The sequence below is a fragment of the Passer montanus genome, unplaced genomic scaffold (assembly GCF_014805655.1).
Source record: "Passer montanus isolate IOZ18808 unplaced genomic scaffold, ASM1480565v1 scaffold17, whole genome shotgun sequence".
NCBI classification, from domain to species: Eukaryota; Metazoa; Chordata; class Aves; order Passeriformes; family Passeridae; genus Passer; species Passer montanus.
Window position 1 is genome coordinate 5,341,874 of NW_024364270.1, and position 25,854 is coordinate 5,367,727.

The 25,854-nt window shown below is 39.2% G+C and overlaps 1 protein-coding gene across 5 annotated transcripts in view; it reads left to right on the top strand.

The window, feature by feature from the left end:
* The window catches only part of NAV3 (neuron navigator 3), a 509,399-nt gene that overhangs the window by 307,553 nt on the left and 175,992 nt on the right, over positions 1-25,854 (top strand). For all 5 annotated transcript variants that reach the window (XM_039704096.1, XM_039704092.1, XM_039704094.1 and 2 more), the window contains 2 exons: positions 18,344-18,461; positions 19,189-19,241. In XM_039704096.1, the coding sequence (XP_039560030.1) occupies positions 18,344-18,461; positions 19,189-19,241 (171 nt within the window). The remainder of the gene's footprint in view (positions 1-18,343; positions 18,462-19,188; positions 19,242-25,854) is intronic.

The window sequence follows — 25,854 nt, forward strand, 5'->3', positions numbered from 1 at the left end:
GATGTGAGTCTGATTTCTTTCACATTCTGATCTGGTTTGGGACAGTTTTTTCTTTCTCTGGTTGGTCTATATTCTTATTGACTTTTTCCAAGCAGAGAATCAGATGCTCTTCTAAATTTTAACATCATCTTAAAGATTCTGGCTTGCAGTATGTCCTGGGAGGTTTGTAATAGATTTCTTCATATGCTATTTATGTACTTTTATTAATTCTCTTAGCCTTGTGCAAAACAGTTGATGATCTCATTTTATACTTGTTTTGATGTGATGGAAAAAGAAGTGTTCCACATTGAAAATAAAATAGATTTTTTTATCAGGATGCCATGAATTATATCTGGATTGATTAAGTTGCAAGAGCAAATACATGCTATTGTATTGTATGTATGTAACTTAGAATACACTGTGCCTCTGGCCTGCTTATAGATGCACATATTTTGTTTACATAAAGCTCCTCTCGAAAGAGTCCCTTTAGAGTTAATAAATATTTGTAACCACCTGAGACTTTGAACTGCAAATGATTCGACCAAAAGTGCCATTGAAGCAATAGTGAATGAGAAGGTGGAGACAATCAGGTGAATGAGAGTTTGGCAACAAGGTGAGAGTCTGGAATTGCTGCTGCAGAGGGGATGCCAATGATTTTAAAAGAAAATTGAGGCTAGGAAAAGGGTTACAGCTGCACATCAGCAAAAGTCAGGATGAAGTAACCTGTTGGTTTGTCTTGGGATAGTAGTGCCATTCTTTCCTGCAATTTGAAATGCTTTAGTGGTCAGTGTAAGTGGACATCAACACAGCCTGTTAGAAATCCAATATAGTTCTTACTCCATGCGAAACACCCTGCAATTGAAATTATGTACAGAGTCCATTTTTTATCAAAAAATCTTTCCAAATTCTTTCTGCCAAAAAACCAAGTCAAGAAAACACACCACTCCCATAACACTCTAGGCTGCTGCTTAACAGTGGCATAACAGTGGCTTTTATCAAACTCCTTCCAGTTTTCACTTTGGACATTTGAGTGACTCTTTCAAGAACAACCACAAATTGTATGTAGTTTTCTTTTACACAGTGTAACAAACAGTGAGAATCCTACAATTCCTGTTTGTCTCCAAAGATAGTGATTTTTAAATGCTCTTTGCAGATTTTCCTTTTGTAAATAAAATATGTGCCTAGAAACAAATGGCCTGTAAAACCAGGCTGAGAACAATTCTCTCACTAAATTATTGATTTGTTCAAAAAGTTGACGTGGATATTAGAATTGATGGCAGCTTATCACACTGATAATGTCCTTCCCTTTTCTCTCACCAAGGACTTACATTAAAATAAAGCTCACCAGCAGCTTTAGTTCTGTATGTGTGAACTGTTTAATTGGAACTCAAAACACCACATCAAAGTATGACCCTTTCCCTCAGTATTTTCCCCCAGTGCCAGACTCTTAATATTCCCTTATTGTATAGCCAGATGAGTAATGAAACATACAGTTTAGGTCAGACTTGGGAGGATTCAGAGCAGCACTTTCACCAGGTAAGAGGGTTGTCATTCAATGAGGACATCCCCCAGCATCCCTGCTAGGGGACGCTCAGTCTGGTGGGCCATGGAGAGCCATGGTAGGTGTGGTACAGCAGCTGTAATTTGGGACAGTTTCAGCCACTTAACTCATGAGAACTGTAGGAAAACTTAGTCAGCTAGCACAAGGTGAAGCATTATTAAGACTACTTTAAATAATGCCAAAACATTGGTCTGATACAGAGCTGGGCTCAGGATCAGAGGAGAATGAAAACAATTTATTGTGTTCATCTGTATAAATGTATATATAAATGTATTAATAGTGCTTGACATATTTATATTTTTACATTGAAAGTAAATTACAGTAAATTACTGCTGTTGCTTCATTTCTCATATGTAGGTTTTTTGTTTCCATAGATGGAAGAAACTGAATTTGCTAGAAGCAGTTGACTGCATTTCCATGCTCTATCAAGTTATTAGACAGCTGCTTAGATATACATTGTCACTTCTCTCTCCATATCACCTCCTTCAGTGAGATAAACCCCCAAACAGAGGGTTTGCCACATTATGAAATCTTGTTCTTAACATATTTTTCTGTATTTTTTATTTCTGGCATTCAGTTCCTACTCAATATGTGATCACTTATTCGGAAGTGTGATCAGCTTGTTTGTAGCAATTTCTGTGTCAGGCCTGGGATACTTTTTGATTCTGCAGGTAGAAAAACAAAAAGAGGACAGTGAGATACAGGTGTTTATCTATATTCCAGGAGTGTGGCCCTCCTGGCCTACTTGCATATCCATAAGCTCCTGCTTTGCAAATTCCTGCTGTCCCTTTGCAGGAACAAGTCACTATGGAACAGATGTACTCCATTCAGTCTTGCTCTGGTAGAAATCACCAGATAAATTAGCAAAGATTTCACTAAAACTGTGAGGAAGAGTGTCTGTTGTGCACTTTTTCTACAGACCCTCCTATTCCACTTTCTCAACCAGATGCTCCAGTGTCAGACATAAAATTAGTTTAAAGATAGTCATGCACTACATGTGGAATTAGTCTCACTAGTTTTTGTCCTCTAAAAAATAGGAATTTTACTCTGGAGAGGAATTAGTTCTTCTTGTATTAGGCTCCCATCCTGCTTGGGTTAAACTGCTTGACAGCTTTCTGTTTCTCTCAGTACTGACTGTCGATGGAGCCTAGATGCTTACCTCAGGCTAGATGCCTGCATTTTGGAGGAAAATATCTGTTTCTTAAATACCACCAACTTTAAGTGATCATCCATATTTACTTCCATATCAGACAAACTGGTATGGAATATACGTACAAGTATAAATTAGTTAAATATGCAGAAATACTGCAGCATAGTTAGGCAAGGTTATTATATTATATGGATTTTGATATATCCTGTTGCAATTAGTTGGTGCATTCATTGCTGAGCCCCTCAGGCGTGGGAGCAGCAGAGGTCACAGATCTGGGCTGGGAGCGTGTGCCACTGTTGGATGCAGCGCTGCTTTTCCATAGGTCCCTTCCTGTGTAGATGCCGGCTGCAAGTGCTCTCCTGCATCCTCTGTGTCACTGAGCTGTGGGGTGGGTGGCTCCCATGGCGTGGGGGTGGGAGGTGAACTCCTTCTGCAGCAGGGTTAGGCACAGCATGTCCTGCTTTCCCCGACTCACCCGTGGCCTCATGCCACCCCCTGTCCCCAGAGCTCCCGACTCAGGTTTTGCTGTGCTTCTGGCAGTGCTGGGCTTCTCCTGCCTGCCTTGAAATTATTTTTGATGCCTGGCAAGAAATACAGTGTTCATTCCACCTAGTTCCACGTGAAAAAGGATTATGGCAGAGCAAAGTTTTGAATGGCATTAGTGAAGCAACTGATCCAGCATAGAAACAAGGCAGCTTTCTAAGTATCTGCTAACAAGACAGAGCATCAGATACTCATTAGTACCATAAGCTTACAATAAGCTGTGATGAACACTTCAATTTGCTCAGCAGTGCCAAGGGGGGATGTGGTTGGTTGGTTTGTTTGTTTAGCTCCAGGCCCTACTTCTTTAAATGCAACAATTCTTTTGTTTATATGTTGTTCTTTAGACAACATATAGAGATATTTCTGCTTTCTTATGGTACAGGTAGGGGGAGGCCAAACCCCAGAACCTGTAATGAAAGATCCAGCTGAAAACAGATGAATGCATTTTAACTCCTTTGTGGGGAGAGGAATGTTATTTATTTTTTACATCAGTATATGCTCCAGTTGGATGTTCTTGAGGGAAGTGGAGATCTTACACCTTTACTTGATGTCATGACATTTGGTGTCCTGCTAGTGAACAGGTTTACCCAAGCACATTGCTAATCCTTTGTCTGGAATAGCAAGTAAAACATTTCAGATTTTAGTAGGTTATTCCTGGCTGAAGGAAGAAAAGGGAAATTTTTAAATCCCATTTTCTACCTTACATGAACTGAGGACAACTTCCTATCTTAAGAGGTAAAATAACTAAATAATCCAGGCCAATCTCCTTGCCTACATCCCAAGATTATTTTAGCCACAATCTTAACATTAAATGTTTACTTATTCTGCACATTGATACTATTCAGGTTATTCTGTGATTTGGGGGGGGGTTTTCTGCATTTTTTTGCCCCTGAGTTTTATCTCTGCTTCTTCTAGTCAGCTAATTTTTCTTTGTTCATCATCTCAACAAAAACAATTTTCACAAAGTCATTCTGACAAATTTATCTGAATCCCTGAAAACCTTACAATTGTCTTTGCTCCTAGCAAAACTCCATGCTTAGCTGTCTCTTACTGATATACCTTATCTCTTAAATTAGATATAAGTTCACAGAGACAACTTAAAACATATCAACCTGCTCTATTAAGGGAAAAATCAGTAATGAAAAATATGATATAATAATATTTTATGAAAGGATATCTTCTTTCCTAATTGTTTCCCTCCTTACTTCTCAATATTTGATGCTGTATGAAATATTCCCTCCTTAAGATTTACAGCACAACATACAGCAGAGCTACATTAATCAGTGGACTGTTTTTAGGGGCATCTGTGAAAAGGAGTTGAAAAAACGCTTACTATAAGTCAGCTTATATTGCTTTACAGAAGATAAAACGGTTCTGTAGGAAAATGTTATGAAGCCATCAAAGATTTTGACAGCCACTCAGGTTCTGGATTCAAGGTGGAACCATATACAGGGTCTGTCAAAAATATAACAAGAAGTGATGGAAAAAAAGGACCTTCCATGCAAAAACAGAAGTAATTTTATGGAAATATTTTCAGTCTTTGCTTTCTTCAGGCTGAGAGGAATTTACTCTTCCCAAAGATGAGTGTAGACAGTAAGATTAAAGGACATTTTAAAGCTTAAAAATGATGGTGCTAGGAATCAGAAGCATCAGTAGGAGCTTGTAGGTACAGAAAGTCAAAAATAGGATGAACACTACTTTTGAAAGGTTGCTGTTTTAAAGGGACAGAGCAGTTTCAATCAGCTTACACAGGAGAGCTGGATACAGAGGCCCTGCATCTCCTGGATCCACATGAACTGCTTTGGGGTTTAAGAGAGCATTTCTACTTCAAGGACTCCAGTTGCAGGCTTGGAATAGACAAGGCCATGTTGTGTCTGTCATGGCTCTCTAAAAACTCCCCAGTCACAGTGACAGGAGAAAAGATGCCAGTTCCTTCCAGCCAGGAACAAAGATCAGACTAAAGTGACTTTATAAATGCTTTCAAGGAACATTGAAAACAGGCAATGGGAAAAAAAAGCCCCTGTTTGTTGCTCTAAGCTTTTGCTCTGCCTCCTGACTTCAAGTGAATAAATACATGAAGTTTGTCTAGAAGTGTTTGGGTTTCCCTGCAAAATTTGATTCTGACAGCTTTCCACAAAAAAGGTTCACTTGTGCCAAAGTCAGATGGTCTGGTCAGTTGGAAAAACAACATAAGAAACTCGAGCATGCCACAGCTACTTTGAGGTGTTTGCACCGCCTGTTCCCATGAAGGGCACCAAGAGGGGTTTGTAAATAGCTGAGGATTTGCACAATTCTACAAGTTGAGCTTCAACATCATGCCTTCCCAAATTTTTGTTGCTTCTCTTCACATGGCTTTGCTGTTCATTTATTTGTTAGATTCTTCAGGAACTCTACCTGTGGATTTAAGACATTTTCTCAATTCTTGGCTTTCTTCCTGTGTCTTTGGGGTCAATCCATCCAAATGCACACTGTAGGTTTTATGGTTTTGTGCTTTTTTGAAAGAAATTTTACCTAGTTACTGCTGAAGGACATGGGTGAACCTCTCATAATGCCCAATAAACTCGTACATTTTGTTTTGCAAAGAATGGACAATGTGCAAATACATGTGCATGCTACTGTTTTTAAATAACCTTTGCTTCCTGTCAGGTACATTCTGATGGGTTCCCCACTCTGTGGGCAGTTTGGTGGTTGAGCATCATTTCAAAGCTGATTATGCAGAATTGTCCTGTGCCCTCTGTATCACTGTGGCTGTTGTGTGATTGAAATTTGGAGTGTGCTGACACAATTAATTGAAATACATTGCTCTTAAGATAATTATTTACAGAAATGTGTTGTACCACTGAATATCACTGCGAGCATTTTAAATACCATTTTTAGGGTGTAATAGTTTTAATGGCTTACAGTACAAGACAGTTTATAATTTTTATGCTGAAATACATTTTTTACTGCAGTATTTGCATTTTAGAGTGTTCTTGGGGATTCAAATCCTGCAAGCTTGTTTGACAAAGTCACCTATTTTGCACAGTTGCTTAGAAGAGAATGCTTCTGTGGATTGGAAGTTGAAGGAATATAGTAATACATATATACATATAAAATATTTTATATATAATTATGGTGAAGCACATTTAATCTGTCTAGCTGAGATGGGACTTTTTTCCTGTAAAACCACAGATGAGAGAATCCATTTGCCCACTTTCATTCTTCTTTAATGTATGGAACATCTTTTTTCGGTCAAAGGGACACAGATGAACCTTAAGTAGTTCAGCAGATCTACTCCAGATCAGAGCTTGAGACTTAAAAGAGTTTTACTGCTGTTACTCAAGAATAATTATTAGGCAGATAATGCCAATACCATTACAACCTGTAACAAGATAATGACAGTAACATAAAATGAAACATTGGTGTAAGTATGGGATTTTATTCCTGATAGTGAAGTAACATTAAACTGTCCAGGGAAGGTGAGAACAAAGCCATCTGGTGCAGTGTTTGAGAAGCCTCTCTGTGGGACTGAAGAACTTGAGAGATATACCAGTTTCATAAAATTTCAAACTTCACTTTCCACTCCAAGTTCCCAAATGTAAAAAAAAAAAAATGCATTAGGGCTATTTATGTTCTCAGGAAGTTCCTTCCAAGGCATTTGTCCTTACATTTACATAAAAATGACAGATATTCAGAAGGGCTACTAAAAATCTGCAATCCTCTGTTATCAGAGATCTTCATGAGCAACTATAAGAATTAAAGGAAAAACTTGTTTTAAGGACTATTCTATTATATATTTATGCATTAAATAATGTAGGAACTGCTTGGACTTTTAACAAAGGAGATCCTTTGTATAGTAATTCCTGAAATATGATCTTCCCTCCTCCCCCAAAGAATTTATGTTCCTGTGACCTATCTCACTTGCATTTTAGGTGTCTATATCCATCACTCTCATCCTCAGAACTCCCACTCAGCAGCTGTCAGTTTTGGCAGTGCTCATGTTCCATCCATAGCCATTGCAGGTTTTTACATTAAGGATCTGCACAGACATGAAATTGTACCTCTGAGAATGCTCAGAAGCTGCATTGGCTTCACGAAGTCAAGCAATTGGCTTCACCTTGCCAGCAAGGTTTATTTAAAGGGCAGGTGAAATAAGCACCTGCCTACTTTAATAAAATTTAGATCTGGGGAAAAAATAACCTTTCCAGCGTTTCAGAATAAAATATTTATTATTCATCAACAATAAGTATTTCCTTAAAGAAAAAGAAAAAGGTAGCATGTGTAATTTATATTTTTTCTTATGTTATCAGGGAGTTAGGAGGTTAATGGGAAAAGGTCAAAAAAAACCCCATTTTTTCATATTGAAAAAGGTAGACTAAATAGAGGGGTGTCAACAGAAGTCCCCAAAGTAATACTCCATATCCCTGTGAATGACTGAACAGCTTGTGGGCTGTCCTGCAGTGCCAGCCTTCTCAGAGCTACCTGAGGAGCCAGCTATTGGTGCCATTAGTGCTGTGCAGCACCACAGTTCAAGAAAAGAACTGAGCCTGACATGGGATGGGATACAGGGTGTTAGGAAGCTGCTTAGGGACTCATTTGAGAGGAGACATGATGCTTCTTTTACTGGATCATTTCCGTTTCTTACTTACATTAGTAGGACAAAATACAAAAAGGCTCTTGGAAATAATGGCTGGAGCACAGTCGCCTCTGTCCAAAATAAATGCTATTATCTCTAGCCAGCAAAGTTATTTGTTTGTGTTTTCAGTGAGTCCCTTTCTTCCTTTCTGCTTCCTGCTCACAACTTCCCAAATCTTGAATTATTTTCTCTTTAGTGGTGTGGCTGCAGTGAGAGTATCCCCTTCCTAATCCTTTACAGAAGCCTTTAGTCCCAAGGGGTGAATGTGTGGGAGGTGGAAGATATGGATTTAATTAAATTTACAGGCAGTGGCCCTTTAAAGTGAGTTAGTCAATCCTTATCCTTCATTTCTAGTCTGTCATCCAAGAGACATGGTATCACCAGAATGTGTATTTTAAAAGAAAATATAGGACAGTGAATGAAGAGTTGCAGATGTGGAAAGCAATCCCCTGAGGAAGAGGGCCCTGTGTATGGGCAGTCATGAGGACCCAGAGAACAAGCCTCAAACACTAAAGCATCATTTTGTCTCACAAAAGAAGGGGGTTTCATTGTCCTTGGAGGTAAATAATGGGTGAAAAAATTCTGAGTCCTGGATCCTATATCTTTGGGGCTATTTTGGATGCTGCCGTGGTCCTATAGAAGTGTGTAGGAGAATCAAAATATGGTAGAATGTATGCATGAGAGACTGCAGATTGAACTGTGAATGAAAACCCCCATGCCCTAAGGTCCTCCCTCTGTGTAACACTGCCTCTTCTCATGCAATGTGTAGCCAAAGCATTCACTAGAGGCATTTAGGCACTTTTTATGATAGAAAGGAAAAGTGTTAAGGCCATTTTTAGCAGGAATCTAGAACCTTTTTCTTTCCATTGTAGGAGCTTTCCAAATCTGCTTGTGTTACAGAAGACGTGAGACATATTTTTATTAAGAAATGAGAAAGATTAGAACACTGATTCCCAACTGAGATGAAAAGTCTTCTGTTGTCATAACTCTGATAAGATTATTTTCTCCTCTTCATTGCTTAAGGATATTGACTGACAGAATTTACTTCATACATAAAATTATTTGTCCAGAATGATTGCAAATTTAAGTATTATTATAATCAGAATGGGTAGGTATTTATTATGGGCAGTGCTTTCAATGTTGATCAGAGGAAAAAAAAGAAAGTGTCCTGAAGTGGTATCCCTATTGTACCAAGCTGCATTTTTAGTCTTTCAGGTCTTTGAAACACTGCTGAAGTGTTTCAAACACTTCAGACTGAACACTCTTTCATGAGCTGAAGAGATGTAAGTATAGGCTGTCATCTGTGTAAGCATAATTTCATTTTCCTAATCTTCAGATAGGTAGCAAAAGGCTAAGGAATTGCACACACGACCACTACAACTCCCACACTCACCACCAAGGCCTGTTTTAACAGAGATTCCTGACAGTAAGAGTCTCAGATCACAACACTTCAAATCATCAGCTTACTCAACATTACTGTGTTACCTACAGCACCTCAATGGTGTTCTGAATGTGTACAAGACCATACTTGATATTAAATCATAGAGTTGGTGAAAATCAACTTTTAAACTTCAAGGCACAGATTAAAATAACCCAGGAGTTAAAATATCTTGTTTTAAAATATGTAGCTCAGAAAGCAGTGTATTTTTTTAGTTTGATTTGTAAAACTGTTCTTCCACATGAGAGGAAACTAGACAATTTAAATTAGTTATCTAAGCCTCAGAAAGTGCTGAAGACTATATTTAAAGCTGTTTATAGCGTTGCTTGCTACTGTTTTCTCACAAGATAAGAACAAATGCATGTCTTAATATTTTTGTATTTTTATAGATCAGAAATTTGCCTTTCCACACTTAAAAAGAAGTGCTGGCAAAGAGGGTTGTTTTGATCCCTGGGCCAAGTTCTTTAATGCCAAATTGCAGTGTGGAAAGAATCTGCCTGTCCAAGTTATAAATCCTTAAAATGAGCTTTGATGGAAAATCTGGAGTAGTTTCACAGTGGAATCTTAGCTCCATGTGAGGAGCCCCATTCCTGATTTGCAAAGGCAGGTGTTCACCCAGAAATGGTCTGTTTTATAGGAAGAGTGGCTTTTTGCTTATGAACAAAAACAAAAAACAAAAAAACAACAAAGCAATAATGTTTTTGTTCTCAAAAATTATTTCATGCTTTCTACTAAGATTGTAGAAGTCTGGTGAGCCATAAAGGAAACCTGTTCAGATTCAGTTAAATTTTCCCTTTATAGGAAACTTAACTCTGCTTACTGTGGGTTTTGTAAATACATATATGAGACTGGAGATTCACACAAATGGGGTCTGTGTTATCCTTGAAATCAAGAAAACTAAAGCATGGCTTTCTTGAAGCACTTTTTTTTTTTAATGTGAAGGGGATTTTTGAGAGAGCCCAAGTGATAGGAGACTGCCTTTACAATCACAATGCTTATCTGAACTAAAATGTTGACACCTTATTAGTGGTGTCTCTAGGTGTAACACTTAGGCTCACTGGGTAATCCTGATCTTCCTCACTGTAATAAAACCATCCCAGATATTAGTTTAAATCAATGTTTTATATAAAAGCTGCATTGAATAATAGGCCTAGTATTTTATTTTGCTTTCACTACATGGATGCTGAAATGCACTTTAAATACTACACATGTATGTGTTTTTATATATGTGTGTGTGTGTGTGTTTGTGTGTGTGTATATGTGTGTATCTATCCATATCTATATCTGAGAAACAGTTTCACAGTTGTATGGACAAATATCTGGCATATTTATAACAGAAAGTCTCCAAGTCGACTGCTTTGGAGGATTGCTTTGCATGGGTGGCACTTAATATTGCCTCCTGATAATTCAGGAAGCTTGAGGCCAGTGGTGTTAATAGCTGTGGTGCTGTTGCTCCCTTGACAAGCACCACTTCCCCACAGCACAAGTCTGTAGAGAAGCAGCTGTCTGTTCAGGGTCCCTGCAGCTTCAAGATGAAGATCTGGCTCCTTCCAGTGGCATTTTATTGCTATTGCACAAGTCTGAAGCCAGTAAATAAAATTATATGATTAAACTGTAAAGCAGATCAGTAGGATTCTTTTCAAAGTATGAACAAGTGAATTTATTCTATGGTGTTGGATTTTTATCTCGGCCAATATACAAATTACTCAGTGAACCTTACACATACACACACAAATACACATTCAAAGAAGCTTATACTGTTACCTTCCATCTGGCACAGAAGCATCAAAAGTATTGCTCCTGTGCCATTGGTGAATGGTGGCCTCAAACATATGTGTTAAATAAATTCTGAGTCGGGCTTTGGGAAGAAATGAGTAGAAAGGGAGCACAGTAAGCCAGTACTAATGTTACTTCAGTGACTCGATCACAAACTGCAACTGGAACTTGGAAATATAAACCAGCCCCTTTAAAGTTGGGTAAGTCATCTAAAGCTTGCCAGTGATTGTTGAAGAGTATTGTTTCTACTAATTTTCTTAGCTGGGATTAGTGGAATTTTGTTTAATTGTGTTTTTATCTGTAAACTGCTGAGTAGTGTTGATGGATACATGCTGCTATTTACAAAATACAATTGTACTACAGGGATTCTGACATTTTGGTTAATTGGCATGTATCCCTCTAAGTGGTTTCTATTCCTTAACTCATAATTGTTCTCATTTGCTCAGTGGGATTCAGAAATGGGGTTGGTGGAATGTCATTTAATAGTCATTTCATTTTGTTAAATAAAGTGCACTGGCTTCCATCTTGCCTATAAATTAAGTCATTCTAGTTTCATTTTCTGGCTATATATTTTTAATTGTGTAAATATTTTTCTTTCTCATGTAATTTGCTTAATGTTACAAAAAGTGCCACCCCCAGACCCTAGATTTACTTCAGAGTAAATTAATTGCAGAGTATTTTCTATAGCAAATTAAATCAAGACATAAATTGAAGGGTTGTTCTGTCTTTTATGGCAGTCTAAATGTGAACCATTGTTTTCAAAGTTAGTCTTTTTACTTGCTAAGTGGAGGACTGAAACTAATAAATTATTCTTCTGCATCCCAGAGGCATAACCTTCAATAAGAAAATATTTAAAAGGTCAGATCCTGCCTTCCAGTTGAGATTTCCTTAATGTATAGGCAGTGGGAAGGGGAAAGGCATCTCTCAGCAATCCGATTTCCTCACCCTAATTTAACACTAAACAATGCATTGCCCAGCTTCTCTTTACAAATACAAACTGCTTCAGGGACACTCTAACACATGCTTTGCTACCCACAATCTATTAGCTAAGTGGAAATAAAGTTGTGGTCATGCCCTCTCCTCTGGCAAATCCTCTTCACAGGGACTCTGGGACCGTTTCGCGGGCTCTGTTGGGTATTCAGCATCCAGGGTGGGCCACACACTGGACAGCCTCCCAGGAAACAGAGATACAGCCTTTACAGCCCATTTTGTAACATACTGGGCAACAGAAACAACTCATCAATCTCTTCTTTTTCAAGGGGAATTTGAAAAAGTGTCCATGGGTGAAAAGTTCTAAGTGCTATCAACTATCAGTTGTTTCCAATGGCAACATTTTAAGTAGAGTGAAAATATTACACTAGAAGTCACATAACCCTTTTATAAAGTTAACAGTGCCATATTTCCATTTTGGCTCACGGTTAATATTCTAGTCTTGGGGCTATTTAATAGCTTCATTTTCCTTTACCCTATTTTTTGTAAAGCAAAAAATATTATGAAATGTACTGTTATAATCCAAACACAGAATAAAGGACGGACTCTCCCTGTTCTGCTGAGAAGTAGCATTGTGCATTGCTGTGAAATATTGCAACCCAGGTATACTGCTATCAACTTTTTTTTTTAATACATAAATTTTCCTTCCATTTGTCCAACTGTTATTTGCCACAAAATGTGTGAGAAGCTTGCTCTTGCCTACAGATTTGTTTTGGGAACTGGAGTTGTTAAAAAGCCTCCCCACCCCCAAAAGTGCTTATGATGGTCAGCATTGGAGGACAGCATTTCAAGTCTGCCATGGGTTAATATTCTAGTCTTGGGGCTATTTAATAGCTTCATTTTCCTTTACCCTATTTTTTGTAAAGCAAAAAATATTATGAAATGTACTGTTATAATCCAAACACAGAATAAAGGACAGACTCTCCCTGTTCTGCTGAGAAGTAGCATTGTGCATTGCTGTGAAATATTTCAACCCAGGTATACTGCTATCAACTTTTTTTTTTAATACATAAATTTTCCTTCCATTTGTCCAACTGTTATTTGCCACAAAATAAACACTACAGACAAATGTGTGAGAAACTTGCTCTTGCCTACAGATTTGTTTTGGGAACTGGAGTTGTTAAAAAGCCTCCCCACCCCCAAAAGTGCTTATGATGGTCAGCATTGGAGGACAGCATTTCAAGTCTGCCATGCTAATGAATAGGGATACAATTGTCTCCTGCAGAATATCTTAAAGGACAAGCTGAATTCTGTCTGTTCATTCCACATGTCTTTTTAATTTAGTGGAAAAGTATTTAAATATTTTTGAAAATTAACCTACGCTCCTAAATGGCAGGGACATCTGTCAAGGTCTTGTTGTACCTCAATTGTCAGCAAGTGCTGTTCTCCCTGAGCAGCAGCACTGGCACATGAGGGAGTGACAGAGGCATGTGGAAAGCCATCTTCTCGATAGCAACAGGGGACCATTTCAAGAGCTGAGATTCTGTATTCTGTAGCAAACAAACAAAAAAAAAATTCAGGAATCCAAATTCCAATCCAATCCAAAATCCAAATTCTTGTAATATGCATTTTCCCAGCAAGCATTTTTCTAAAAGTACCTGATATAATAGCTCAGAGAAGAAATTATTTTCAACTCAGAATATCTGGGATGTAGTCCCAACTGTTTGTCCTTGAGTGAGCACATCAAAAACCAGCCTCTATGCCTCAGTTTCCTCACATCTACTGAAATAATAAATAGAAGGAGTGATCTCATTTATGCCTGGAAAGCATGCTGAGCTGATCTAGTGAGAGACACTGTCAAAGTGTCATGCATTATTATTGCATTAGGCTGACTGCACTTCTGAAACCCATCTGACATTTCCCACTTGGCCTCGATCGTGGGCGGTAACATTTCTGTATTAAAGAGGATGCTTTATATCACTGCCTGATGTAAATTACATGGTTCATGATTAAACATTTTGTAAAAAGCCAGTAACCTGTGAGATCCTCTCCCTTTCTCACTTCATTAAGCTACCACATTACAAAGTGTTTTGCTTCATTAGGGAGCCTGCCAAGCAGCTCTGCTGTGCTCCTTGTAGCTACATGTGAAGTATCGAGGTGAAGTTCATAACTATATTTGGGTATCAGGGTTTATTTCCTCTACTCTGTTGAAGGGGAGCATGACGAGCAGCTGAGGAATGTTAGGGGAAACCGTCATTGGCATGAGCAGCCTGTGCCAGGGCTCGGGCTGCCCGGCTGAATCCCGTTCGTGCTGTGAGCAGTTCAGTCAGCAGGCTTTGGCAGGGGGCTCGGCACACAAACACTCGAGGATCGGGTCTGCTCCGTGAGCGTGCTCCTGACACCGGTGCGCCGCACGGCAGACAACAGCGGCTGTCCCCAGCTGTCACAGGAAAGAGTGGCTGTGCCCTGCAATGCCAGCTGTCACAGGTAACAGCAGCTGTCCCCTGAGCTGCCAGCTGTCACAGGTAACAGCGGCTGTGCCCTGCAATGCCAGCTGTCACAGGTAACAGCGGCTGTGCCCTACAATGCAGGCTGTCACAGGTAACAGCAGCTGTCCCCTGCAATGCCAGCTGTCACAGGTAACAGTGGCTGTGCCCTGCAATGCCAGCTGTCACAGGTAACAGCAGCTGTCCCCTGAGCTGCCAGCTGTCACAGGTAACAGCGGCTGTGCCCTGCAATGCCAGCTGTCACAGGTAACAGCGGCTGTGCCCTGCAATGCCAGCTGTCACAGGTAACAGTGGCTGTCCCCTGCACTGCCAGCTGTCACAGGTAACAGCGGCTGTGCCCTGCAACGCAGGCTGTCACAGGTACCAGCGCCTGTCCCCTGCGCTGTCACAGGTACCAGCGGCTGTCCCTCTCCTCGGCCGTGCTGGGCTGGCTCTCCCGGGCAGCCGGGCCTGCGGAGCAGGCGGCAGCCGGGAGGCCTGCGCAGGAAATGAGTCAGGCCCGGCCCGGCCCGGTGCGCGGCTGCAGCGCCGGGTTACTGGGGCAGCGGAGTGGGGAGGAAGTGTTGCAAGAGCTAACACTCATGTCTGTGTTTCTCTCTGAAACAGCCTCGTTATAGAAAAATCTAAGATAAGACGATTTTGGAGAAGCATTGCTGCACAATTAATGCAAGATGTCATGACCTATTGCTAGTTCTGGGAAGAGGGAGAGCATGCACAGCTGCTCCTTCGAGCTGCTCTGCACCCAGTGGAAGGGGAGCACTCATAAAAAGGAGACTTTCATGAAGTTACTGATTTTTGATCTTCTGTTCTGAGTTTTCTACCATGATAACTGAGTATTGTGAATGATGAAGCACACTGGAGCATTATATTTGCCCAAGGATTTAAAGATAAAACTTATGAGGTGCATTGATACTTGAAAGCTGTGAAGGGGAGAGTCTCTATTTCTCATTACTTTTTCATGAGAGAATTTAGTGTAAAAAGATTATAGTGGCATGTGTACATTCTTATAATTTCACGTGTCTCTCTTCATGCTTTTCATTTTTTACAAGACTCCTGACTAGTCAGGTCCCCAGAAGAATGAGATGAATGAGAAAGGGGGGAAGGGGGTGGAAACAGAAGCAAGTGGTATTTCCTACAGAAAGAGAGGAAATAAAGTGTGACATTCCACTGCCAACTGGGTGTTGGTTTGCTATATTGTCTCCATCAATAAATCTCTGCCTTCTCAATTTTTTTAATAAATACATCTGAAGTGAAAAAACTCCTTTTAACACAGGCTCCTCCGAGTATTGTTTTTGTACCACTACATGACTGTTAAATACTGACCATCAGAAAAATTTTGGTATGATGTGGATAATCAGCCTTTGCTTTCAAAATTGTGTTTGCATTCTTTATGCTTATAACTTTTAAATTAATGAAAAAAGAAAATTATGAAGGGGGTGGATGGATCAGTGAAGTCCATTCTTTGAATACTAGACACTTGCAAAGCAGCTGCTATGTTGAAATTTCCTTGTCTGCTTAGCAGGAGGATAGTTCAAATTGTAGTCCGAATTAGGACTGATACACCCGATTATGTGAGGGTGTGACAAATGAAAAAGGAAATGCCTGGTATTTTTATTAGTAATATGAAACTAACCTATAATAATACTAGTGGTATTAAATTTTGTATGTTCCAGTGGATCAGTTTCATTGGAATACAGAAAATAGTTCTGCTTATATTAATAGAGAGTATTTTTGAAACATTACTTTAAAAGTATGACTGAAGTTGAAATACTAGTAGTAGGGAATATATGATGCTATGGGTGTGGTATGTGTCTTTTATCATCATGGTTTCTTATTATTTTAAATAAGTGTTCATACAATCTTTATAGAGACCCCACATTCACTCCCTATGATTATATGGCTGAAGAAACACTTTCTTAGATACAGTCTGCTTAAAAAAATCCCCACATTTTAATGAAGTCTTTTATGTTACTCAGCTCTAATAGAGAAAAAAGAATATCAATCCAGGAAAACACTGATTTCAGTCAGCGAAAGCACAGGAGGTTCAAGTGGACTCTGGGTGTAGCAGGGAGATTAAGGGTCCCATTCAACAGCGGTATCTAGGAGAGCTGAATGCACTTCCACAGTTTCGTTCTGTAGAGTTATTTAAAGTTCTAAAGCTGTCAAAAAAGCTATGACAAATCAACTGGTGACCCACCTGCAAGAATATGGGAAGAAATAGAGTAGACCAAACAAGATCTAATTTTCTGTCTTTGAATAAAGAAGGAGAAAATCTGTGGCAAAGGTACTCGGGTAGCGAACAAACCCTTGGCAGGTGAGCATGGACTAAGTGGTTATACTTTTGTGGGGTGGAAAGCAGATAATGGTTCTCTGGGTTAGGCTCTGACCTGGGAATTGCATCTGTTTTCCCACCCTGGCTCTGCCACAGATTTGCTTGATGAAATAAGCAAGTTGTTAATGGATTTGGCCTCTGTTTTCCTCTTCAAAAAATGGGATTCTGACCCCTTCCTCTCCCAAGGGTCTATGAGTTTAAATCAAAGGATGTTTATAAAGTAAACTTATATTTTATTTTTTAAATGAAAAATATGCATTTTCAGCACTTTCAAACAATATTCTCAGCAGAGAAAGACTCTTGGTTTTTATGTTTACTCACATGGTGGTGCTATCATACATATGTGCTTTCTTTTAGTGGTATCATCCCACAGTAGTGGGAGGCTTGGGAAGTTCTGTGTGAGTCCTGTTTTCTGGAGTGAGGAAAGAGGTCACAGACACCCTGCAAAAGGGAGCCAGGGCTGGCTGCCAAATGCCACAGAGACCCACTTGTTGTGTTGCAGCCCCTGGCAGTCCCCACCTCTATGAGCTTCTTCTGTGTGCTGGGACATCCCAGTAAGGTGTGAGAAGCTCTTGGGGTGCTTCAGTGTAGAGGGGAAGGTGTCCCTCTTTTCCCACCCTAAGTAAACCTGGTTCTGCTTGTGTGTGTGCTGTAGGTGTTACCAAATGCTCTGTGTACATACCCACCTTATGAAATGCCTCCAACCTCTCTCTTCATGCCCCTCTTCTCCCTTTTTTTGGAGGATGGTAATTTTCAAATTTTTTTGATAACTGCCATTTTTGTACTGCCAGTTGCTAAGTATTTGGTGCTGCTCAGTCTCACTGTTCCTCCCTTCTCTTTAGGCAAAGAAAGGGCAAAATCCCAGAATATCTCCAGAATATATGTACTCTAATTCCAGTGATATGCCTACTGTGCATCTGGTGCTCTCAGTCTCCTCTGTGCACATCAGAGCCCTTTGGACTGTAGGCACAGGGTACATGACCTGTCCCTGGGCAGTGGGACACAGTGGTTACTGCATAAAGTGTTGCAGACACATCACTGGGTGCAGAGACACCAGTGACCCCCCAGTTAATCCTTACTCAAACACAGGCACACGTCTCTTCTATCACTTTCCCCAGAGTATGAATGTTGTTGGCCGGGCATGTGTGGAGGTAGAAATGTGGTGGGAGGTGGAATTTTGGTAGATGTGATTGATTTACGACAGGAGTTTCCTTTACAGTCATAAGGGGAATTTTGCTTGGTCACAGCAAGTTTGAACCCTCATGAAACAGCCTGAATCATTTGAAGCTAAAATAAAACAGAGGATGGCAGGGGGAGGGGCATGACCGTTAGGGAGAAAAAAAAAAAAGTCAAAAAGCACATTAAAATTGTTTCCCTTGGTGCTGACTTCTTAAATGGGAATGTGTTCCAGAATAGTTCTGCTATGTAAGCCAACATTTGTTTTAAGACTTTTTATTGTCTTTTTTTCCTCTCTTCCCCTTCTTCCCCTTGCCCTCCCTCTCTGCTTTGCAGATTTACACTGACTGGGCTAACCATTACCTAGCAAAATCTGGCCACAAGCGGTTGATCAAGGATTTGCAACAGGACATTGCAGATGGAGTTCTGTTAGCAGAAATCATCCAGATCATCGGTAAGAGCAGGGCTGAGGGAAGCACTGTGAGCTGACTCCTTGCGTGGGGGAATATATAATTCAAGTTGAATGTATTTAACAATAAGATGAATTCTGAATAATACAATTTGACTGGGTCCATATGTCTGTGATATTTGTGTGGTTCATCCTTGTCTTAATTAAAAAAGATGTTTATGTGAGCATGTTTGGAAGTTGCTGTTTAACCATACTTTAAATGGCCAGAACTGTATCTTACACACTTTGAATTGTCAGAAATGAATGCTCCATTAAACCATATGTCTCCCATGTGTGCATTTTGTTAGCTGGAGTGGCTCATACTTTCTGGGATGCCTTGAAACTGTATCCTGACCCTGCAAAGACAATTGTGGAAGATTTCATGTCAGCAGTTATTTTGCAGGGGCTGAAGAATTAGCAGCGACCTCCTTCGCACTTCTCCCTTTGTATGATTTGGCATATGGAAGCAACTGCTGCTAACAAGAGTGTTGTTACTGTACGACTGAGCTTTACTTAGGAAAGAGCTCTCTGTCAACAAAACCCTCTGCATTTTATTGCTGTGCCTTTTCTGCTTTTCTTCAGTTGTTTTTTTTTCTGTTTTGATTTTTAGGTTTTTGGGTTTGAGGGTTGTTTTTTTGTTTTTTTTTTTTTTTTCATTTTTTGACCAGGGGTTGGAAAGGAAAGTTTTATCTCATTGTTTACTTTTGCTTTTCCCCTCACTGTTTTTGTTTAGCAAATGAAAAGGTTGAAGATATCAATGGCTGTCCACGGAGCCAGTCTCAAATGGTAAGAATAAAATATATTTTTAGTTTGTGTTGGCACCACTCCACCTTCCTGAAATGCTTTTTAATAAGGATTTCTATAAAATATAAATATTCTGTCCCATTTTTACCATAAAGTCCTAATTCTCATACAGGTTCCTGATACTTATTTTTCACACATGCTTAATGTTTTTAGCATTGTTTCTGTGCTAACTTTGGATCTTGAGATAACCTGGCAGCAAAACTTCGTCACTTCTGATTAATCCAGAATTGCCTATCAGACCTGTTCTTCTGTGGATCCAAATAATTGCATTTAGCTTCATTTTAAGGACAGTGAATCCAAGAGTAAATTATTAAGTGGAGTCTTTGTGTCTGGAAAACTGGTTTGATAAACAACACTTGCCAAATTATTTTTAAAATATAAATAGCCTTTTGGATTGTCCACTGTGAAGTCCAGCTTGATGAACTGACTCCAAGGCTTTCAGAAATAGCACTTTAGTCATATAGCTCTCTGAGCTATAGCTGGCAGCTGTCTAAAGACTTTTTAATACTCTCAGACAAGAAGCATTTAGTGACTGTGATTCATATGGAGTCCTATTAATCTTGTACTGTGTTTATGGCTAGTCAACTACATTTAATAAGATGAAACCTCCTTAGAATACTGTGAAAGTGACAGACACAAAATCTGAGCTTCAGTATAATCACCATGCATTTATTGAATCATTTGCAATCCAAGTCATGTTCTCCCATGCTGAGGACTTTGCCTTTCTGTTCACATTCAAATAATATATAAATAAGGTGCATAATTGTGTAGCTGGCAAGGATTTTGGAGTATAGTGATTTGGTTGAACTTGCAAAATAGTAAACTGCTGAAACTGGGTTTAAAAATGGAAACGGAACAGAGAAAAAAAATCATTTTTTCAGTGCGTTTTTAAAGTTGGAAGGTGTTTGCAGCTTTTTTCTCAAAGCATCAAAAGGGAAGGGAAAATTTTTTGAGTACTAGTGTAGTGAATAATGGGGTCTTTTGGTTCTTATTGTTCAAAAAATGTGCAGGTTTAGAATAAGTTTTTTCTCTGACTTTCAGTTTTGAAACAGTCCACAGAAAGAATACACACAATATGCTTAATAATAGGTATTATTTTAATTACTCATATTACAGCAGCACCTAGTGGCCCTGGCTGAGAACTTTGGGAACTCCAGCATAGAACTCTTAATATTACACCCACAGATCAAGAGATAATCGCTCCCTACTTCAATCACGTTAAAACTTGCCATTCCAGACAGGCAAGACAAACAAGGAGACACAAAAGCACAGGGAAGGGGTGTGATTTTCCAAGGTTATGTAAGTGGTTAGTGGCCATCTAGGACTGCTTAGGGACCCACCACTCTGTTGTCTGTCAAGCTTCATTTCCATGACAGAGAGATGAGCTGCAGAGAGAGCTATCCACTCTAGCAATGTTTGCATCTCCAAAACAACATTGGTGTATGTTCCCTGTTGCATTTTTATGTGGAAAAGGGATTCTTGATTTCATCTCTAGCTCCATGCAGCTATGGAGGAAACATGGTCAGTGCATGCCCATGCTGCAGCAGTACTTGTGGCTCTCCTTGTGTCCATTTTTCTCCTCCCACAAGCCCATGCCACAGCTCAGCCAGGCCAAAGAATATGTCCCACATGCTCTGGGTGTCAAAACAAGGGCTTTGAAAGCTGCTGTGTAGTCATAGATCAGTGTTTGCACAGTGACTGAAGTGTCACATTTAGCCATTTTAACTTCATAGTAATATATTTATTTATCTGTCCTTTGACACAATCTCTTTACTGAATTGTTTTATCTCGACAGACTGATCAAATTATTCTCCTGACTTTGCACATACCAGTTCTATACTGCTGATTTCTTAAATGAGTTAGGAAATGTAAATTGTACTGAAGTTAAAGTCGTTCAACCTTGTCAGTTTTTCTCTCGGAGACCCCAGGTTTTGAGGGTGCTCTCCATTTGTTTCCTTTGGGCTCTGCACTGGTCTAACCTAGCCAAAGGCACAATTTTACCGTATTTTCAGGTAATTTTCCTTGACAGTGCTCAATTTTGCTAGCCTGCTCAGTTAATTGTAGGGCAATTCTCTTCTCCTTATAGCAGTGGACTCTTGAGGTGTGTGTGATATGCAGGCGAAAAAAAAAATCTGAAGTAGTCAAAGCTAGTTTGCATGTTGTATGTTTGTCATACACCAGTATGTAGCAATATGTCCTGTCAGTACATGCTAGAACATCAGCCATCAAACCAGCAACAGTCAAAATACTCCAATAACATTTGTTAGCCATTCATTCACTGCTTTAATTTAAAAATTTTTAGTTAATAAACCTCAAGAATCCCACTACCCTCTTCTTGAACGTATATTTTCATAATCCTTGCTCTCATAACTTGCAATTAAGGGGAAATGTTTTCTCTATTCATCTGCCATTTGATACACTTTCCAGGAGGCCTTTGATATCCATTTCCAGGAGGTCTAAGATATTTTATTATTGGCTTTAAAAAAGCTAGGGAGCACTGATACAGATTGCTGTTGGAAATTCTTGATGCTCTCTGTGGATTATATTGATGGCAGTTCATAATTAATCACTACCAATATTCCCGAAGTCTGTTCCACTCATAATTTGGTTTTCCTCTTGCCAATGGCATCATCTTTCAAGTGAATGATGCCAATGGCATAATCTTTCAATTGAGGCATCTCAATTCAGCTGTTACTGAATTAAATTGTAAACATATTTTAATGTTTATTTTAAATGTATATAAAATGTGTAGTTTTTCTTTAGTTAGTTCTATTGCAATGTCTTGTGCACTATGCTCATTTTGGCATTGATGTATAAAGTACTTTCAGACAAGTTGAATTGGCTCCATAGGTCCAAGTTCATAGCAACTAAAAACCTGTGAAGCCTAGCAGCACCCAGCTTCTGCATAGTTAGCTTTACCAGGATTCATTATGTTTACCCATTTGATATTGCACACAGAACCTGAGTATCTGAGATGTACTGGGGGACAAATTATTTCATATTCAAATCTCAGAAGCTTTAAATAAATTAAATTAGTAAGAAAATTTGGGAGGTTTGCTTGTTTGCCGGGTCAGTCTACTGTGGTAAAAAGATTTTAGTATCTCTTATTAATTGTTTTTGTAAATATAATAAGGATTTAAAACTCGGTGTATTATAGCATATGTCTGTCAGTGTGTCAATGTAGACACATTCCTTATAGCTATGCTTCCAAGGAACAATATAGAACTTCTATTTTTTCTTCATCTCTTTGAATCCCTTCAGTGGAAAATAATGCCACATGAATTTTTATCTCTTCCTTGTATGCATTATTCCACAAGTCTGTCAATTAAGGATATTTCAGATCATCTTTATTTAGAACATAGTGGGATTTCAAGGGTTTACCTTCTGATAAAATCTAAAGCTAATTCCTTTCTGCTTCTTTATAACCCATTTGTTTCTTTAATTTCTGTTTTAAGTTTCCCCATCATTAGAGAAAGTGAGATAGCTTTCTGGGTAGAAAATACATTATAAAGCTTTTATCTAATTGTTCAGAGAGAAAGATTTCAGGTTTGTTTTTTCCCCTCCTGACCAAATGATAAATATAATGGAAAATCTCCAGTGTTTCAGTTTTTAACACATCATATCAAACATACAGTAAGCACACAAAACATACCAATTCAATCCATCCTGGGGTAGTTGGAGAAAATGCAAGAGAGTCAAAAGGTGTTGAACTGAAAATCCTCTGATGGTGAGATTTTCAGTTTTGTCCCTAGTGAGTTTTTAAAAACTCATGTTTCTGTTCTTTCCTCACACAGTTTACAGTGCTGTCAGCAGCATAAATCGTAAAATAAATTCAAAGTTGACAAAAATTTTTAGTTTATTGCACTTCAACTTGATTTTTCCTTCAGAGATTAATGCTGACTTAATAGGTGTTTTTTAGAATTAGCTCTTGCTACTTCCCACAAGAACTGTCTTTGCCAATACCCATCTAGGTACAAAAGCATCCTTAATTTTTGTTGGTAGCAGGTGTTTTCTCATAGTTGTGATAGTGCTGGAGAGACCGTTCCTATTAATGAGTTTCCTTGTGTTGTTGTAAGCACTTCATGAAGACTATTTTTTATTTTGTCAGGCTGATCTTTGGCACACTTTTCTACCAGTTTTTACAACCCAAGTTATGCATCAAAGGTAATTTTTATGATTTAGAATACAGTTATGCTGCAGTCCCACAGAGAAAGTTGAGTTCATTAAAAATACAGGTCTTGTTCATCCTGGAAATCAGGGAGTGGAGAAAAGGTGCTGGAGCTTTAGAACATTGCCAAATGGATAAGAATCTTTAGTAAAAAGCTTTAGTTCTCAGAGCTAGCACCAATTTTGGGTGAGCAGCAACTTATCTGATAAAAGTGGGAATTGGTGTGACTTTATTTAGAACTAATAAGATAATTTCTACAACATAGTTCTTGATTTCATTAATAATGCCTTTAAAAAGACGCTAATAAGTTTAAAATGTTTTGTAAAAAAGACAGAAGAATGCCAAAAATGTTGCTTTATTGTTTGAGACTGAAGATAAGTTGTGTACATTAACAAGAGGAAGGTAACAAGAGTAGGTGAATCAGTCTCTGCTTAACCAGGGAGCTTTTTCTGTGAGAGAGAGTTAGTGTGTGAAGCCTAAAGACAGACAAAGTTACAGTGTATATACTGGTAGACATTGGTTTGTAATTTATTGTGCTAGATGTGCTCCACAGTGTTCCTGTAGTCCTTCAGAAGCCCATGGTGGCTCCATCTCTGCTTATATGCTTGGGTTTTTCTCTGGAGGACGACGAGGTTGCAAGAGGATGGGATGCATGCAGATCTCTTCTTAACAAGGAGTCAGTCTGTGGACAGGATAAAGGGGTGGAAACTATAACTGCTAAATGTGCCATGACTCTCTTCAGACTTTCTCTGACACAGATGTGCTGGGCAGACACTGTGGAGTAGCACCCATCCGTGCCCAGCAATGTCAATATCCAGGGATGAGAACATCAGCATGATGTTCTGTGTCTAAAAATTGTTTGTGAAAAACAGGATAATTGTGTATAAAGAATGGAGGATTCTACTAAGGTCCATGAATTCCGTGTGAAAATGTGTGTGATATGGTTGTGTGTAGCTCTTTGAGTAGCAGGAAGCCTGAAAATGTCATCCCTATGTTCATCGTCAAATGGGCCCACAGGTGAGCTCTTCCTTCCTGCACAATTTTGAACTGTATATTAATTTCCTGGTTTTGCTGGTGCAGTTGTTGGTGAGATAGGCTGTATGGGTTCAAGATATACTTTCTGTATATCTTTCTTATAGAAAGATATGCTTTCTGTATATAAGCTTTGGAGAAGCTTCAGGTGAGCCTTCCATGCAAGCATGGCAGATTGAAATATGTACAGAAATTTGGCTGGGTGAAAAAATATGGTCCCTTGGGAAACTGGGAATTCAATCTCAGTTTTGAAAACTAACCCCAGCTCCTTTAATGTGTGGGACAGTTTCTTCCTGCAGTGACACCTGTATGACCCCTTTTGATCTGTATGACCCCCTTTTTTTAAATTCAGACCATATTGTCTACATTTTTGTGCAGCCTCAAGCCGGGTTGTTGTCCAGCTGGGAATTCCATAAGGACCTTTTGCCCTCAGTGTACATGAGCCTGTCCCCAAAAGTTAGCAAGCTCCCATCAATTGCATTTCTTCACTGGACTTCTTAAATGGTGGCAGAAGCATTATGATCCCCATTCCCTGGGAAAATTGGGTCATGGTAATGCACAGCATGTATGTTCTCTGGTGTCCTGTCTCAGAAGGATTTACTTACCTGTTAATTACACATTTCTGAATCCAGCTATTGTGGTTTGGCAGAATTAAGTCTCATGCAATAATTTTATGGGGAGAACTGTGGGTTAAATACACATTAGAGCCACACTGGTGACAAACACTCTTCGCAATCTTTCTCTCCTGTCTTGCAACACTGGCAGCTCTAGGTGGAATAGCAGACAAGGCTAATATAGCTCCATTATGAAAGGATATAAACAGATGTTTTTCTGTGAGGGAAATGACAATCCTCAGCCTGATACATATTCAGATTTCCCATTTTCAAGTATATATTTTTTGCTTAAATAGCTGTGCTTTGTGAGTTTCTTCACTAGGTAGGTGATTTACATTAAACTTTTAACCTTTCTGGGATTCCCAGAACCCAAGGGCCCAATACTGTCATACCCAGGAGCATGTCCTAACTAGCCTTCTGAAGATGCTTTCCTAGACAAGTCCTCTCATTTCCTAGGTAAGGTCAGGGTGTGATCTTCTTTTTAGGAACTAATCCCATTCCCACATCCTTCCTCAGTGATTGTCCTCAGCTGTTTGAGGGAACACTTTCTGGAACATGTTTGACATATCCAGACACTTTCAATCCACTGTTCAGTGTATATGTACAAGATGGTTTCAGGGCATTTGTAACTTGTTTGGTATTCAGTGAATGCTGAAGCCAACTATCACTGAAGTCTCCCATATTCCAAACTCTTGAATCATGAACAATGAGTGCAGGACAAAATTTTACAAACTGAACTTCAGGATTGGAGTTTCCTTCTTTGTTTTAGACATCAACAAAG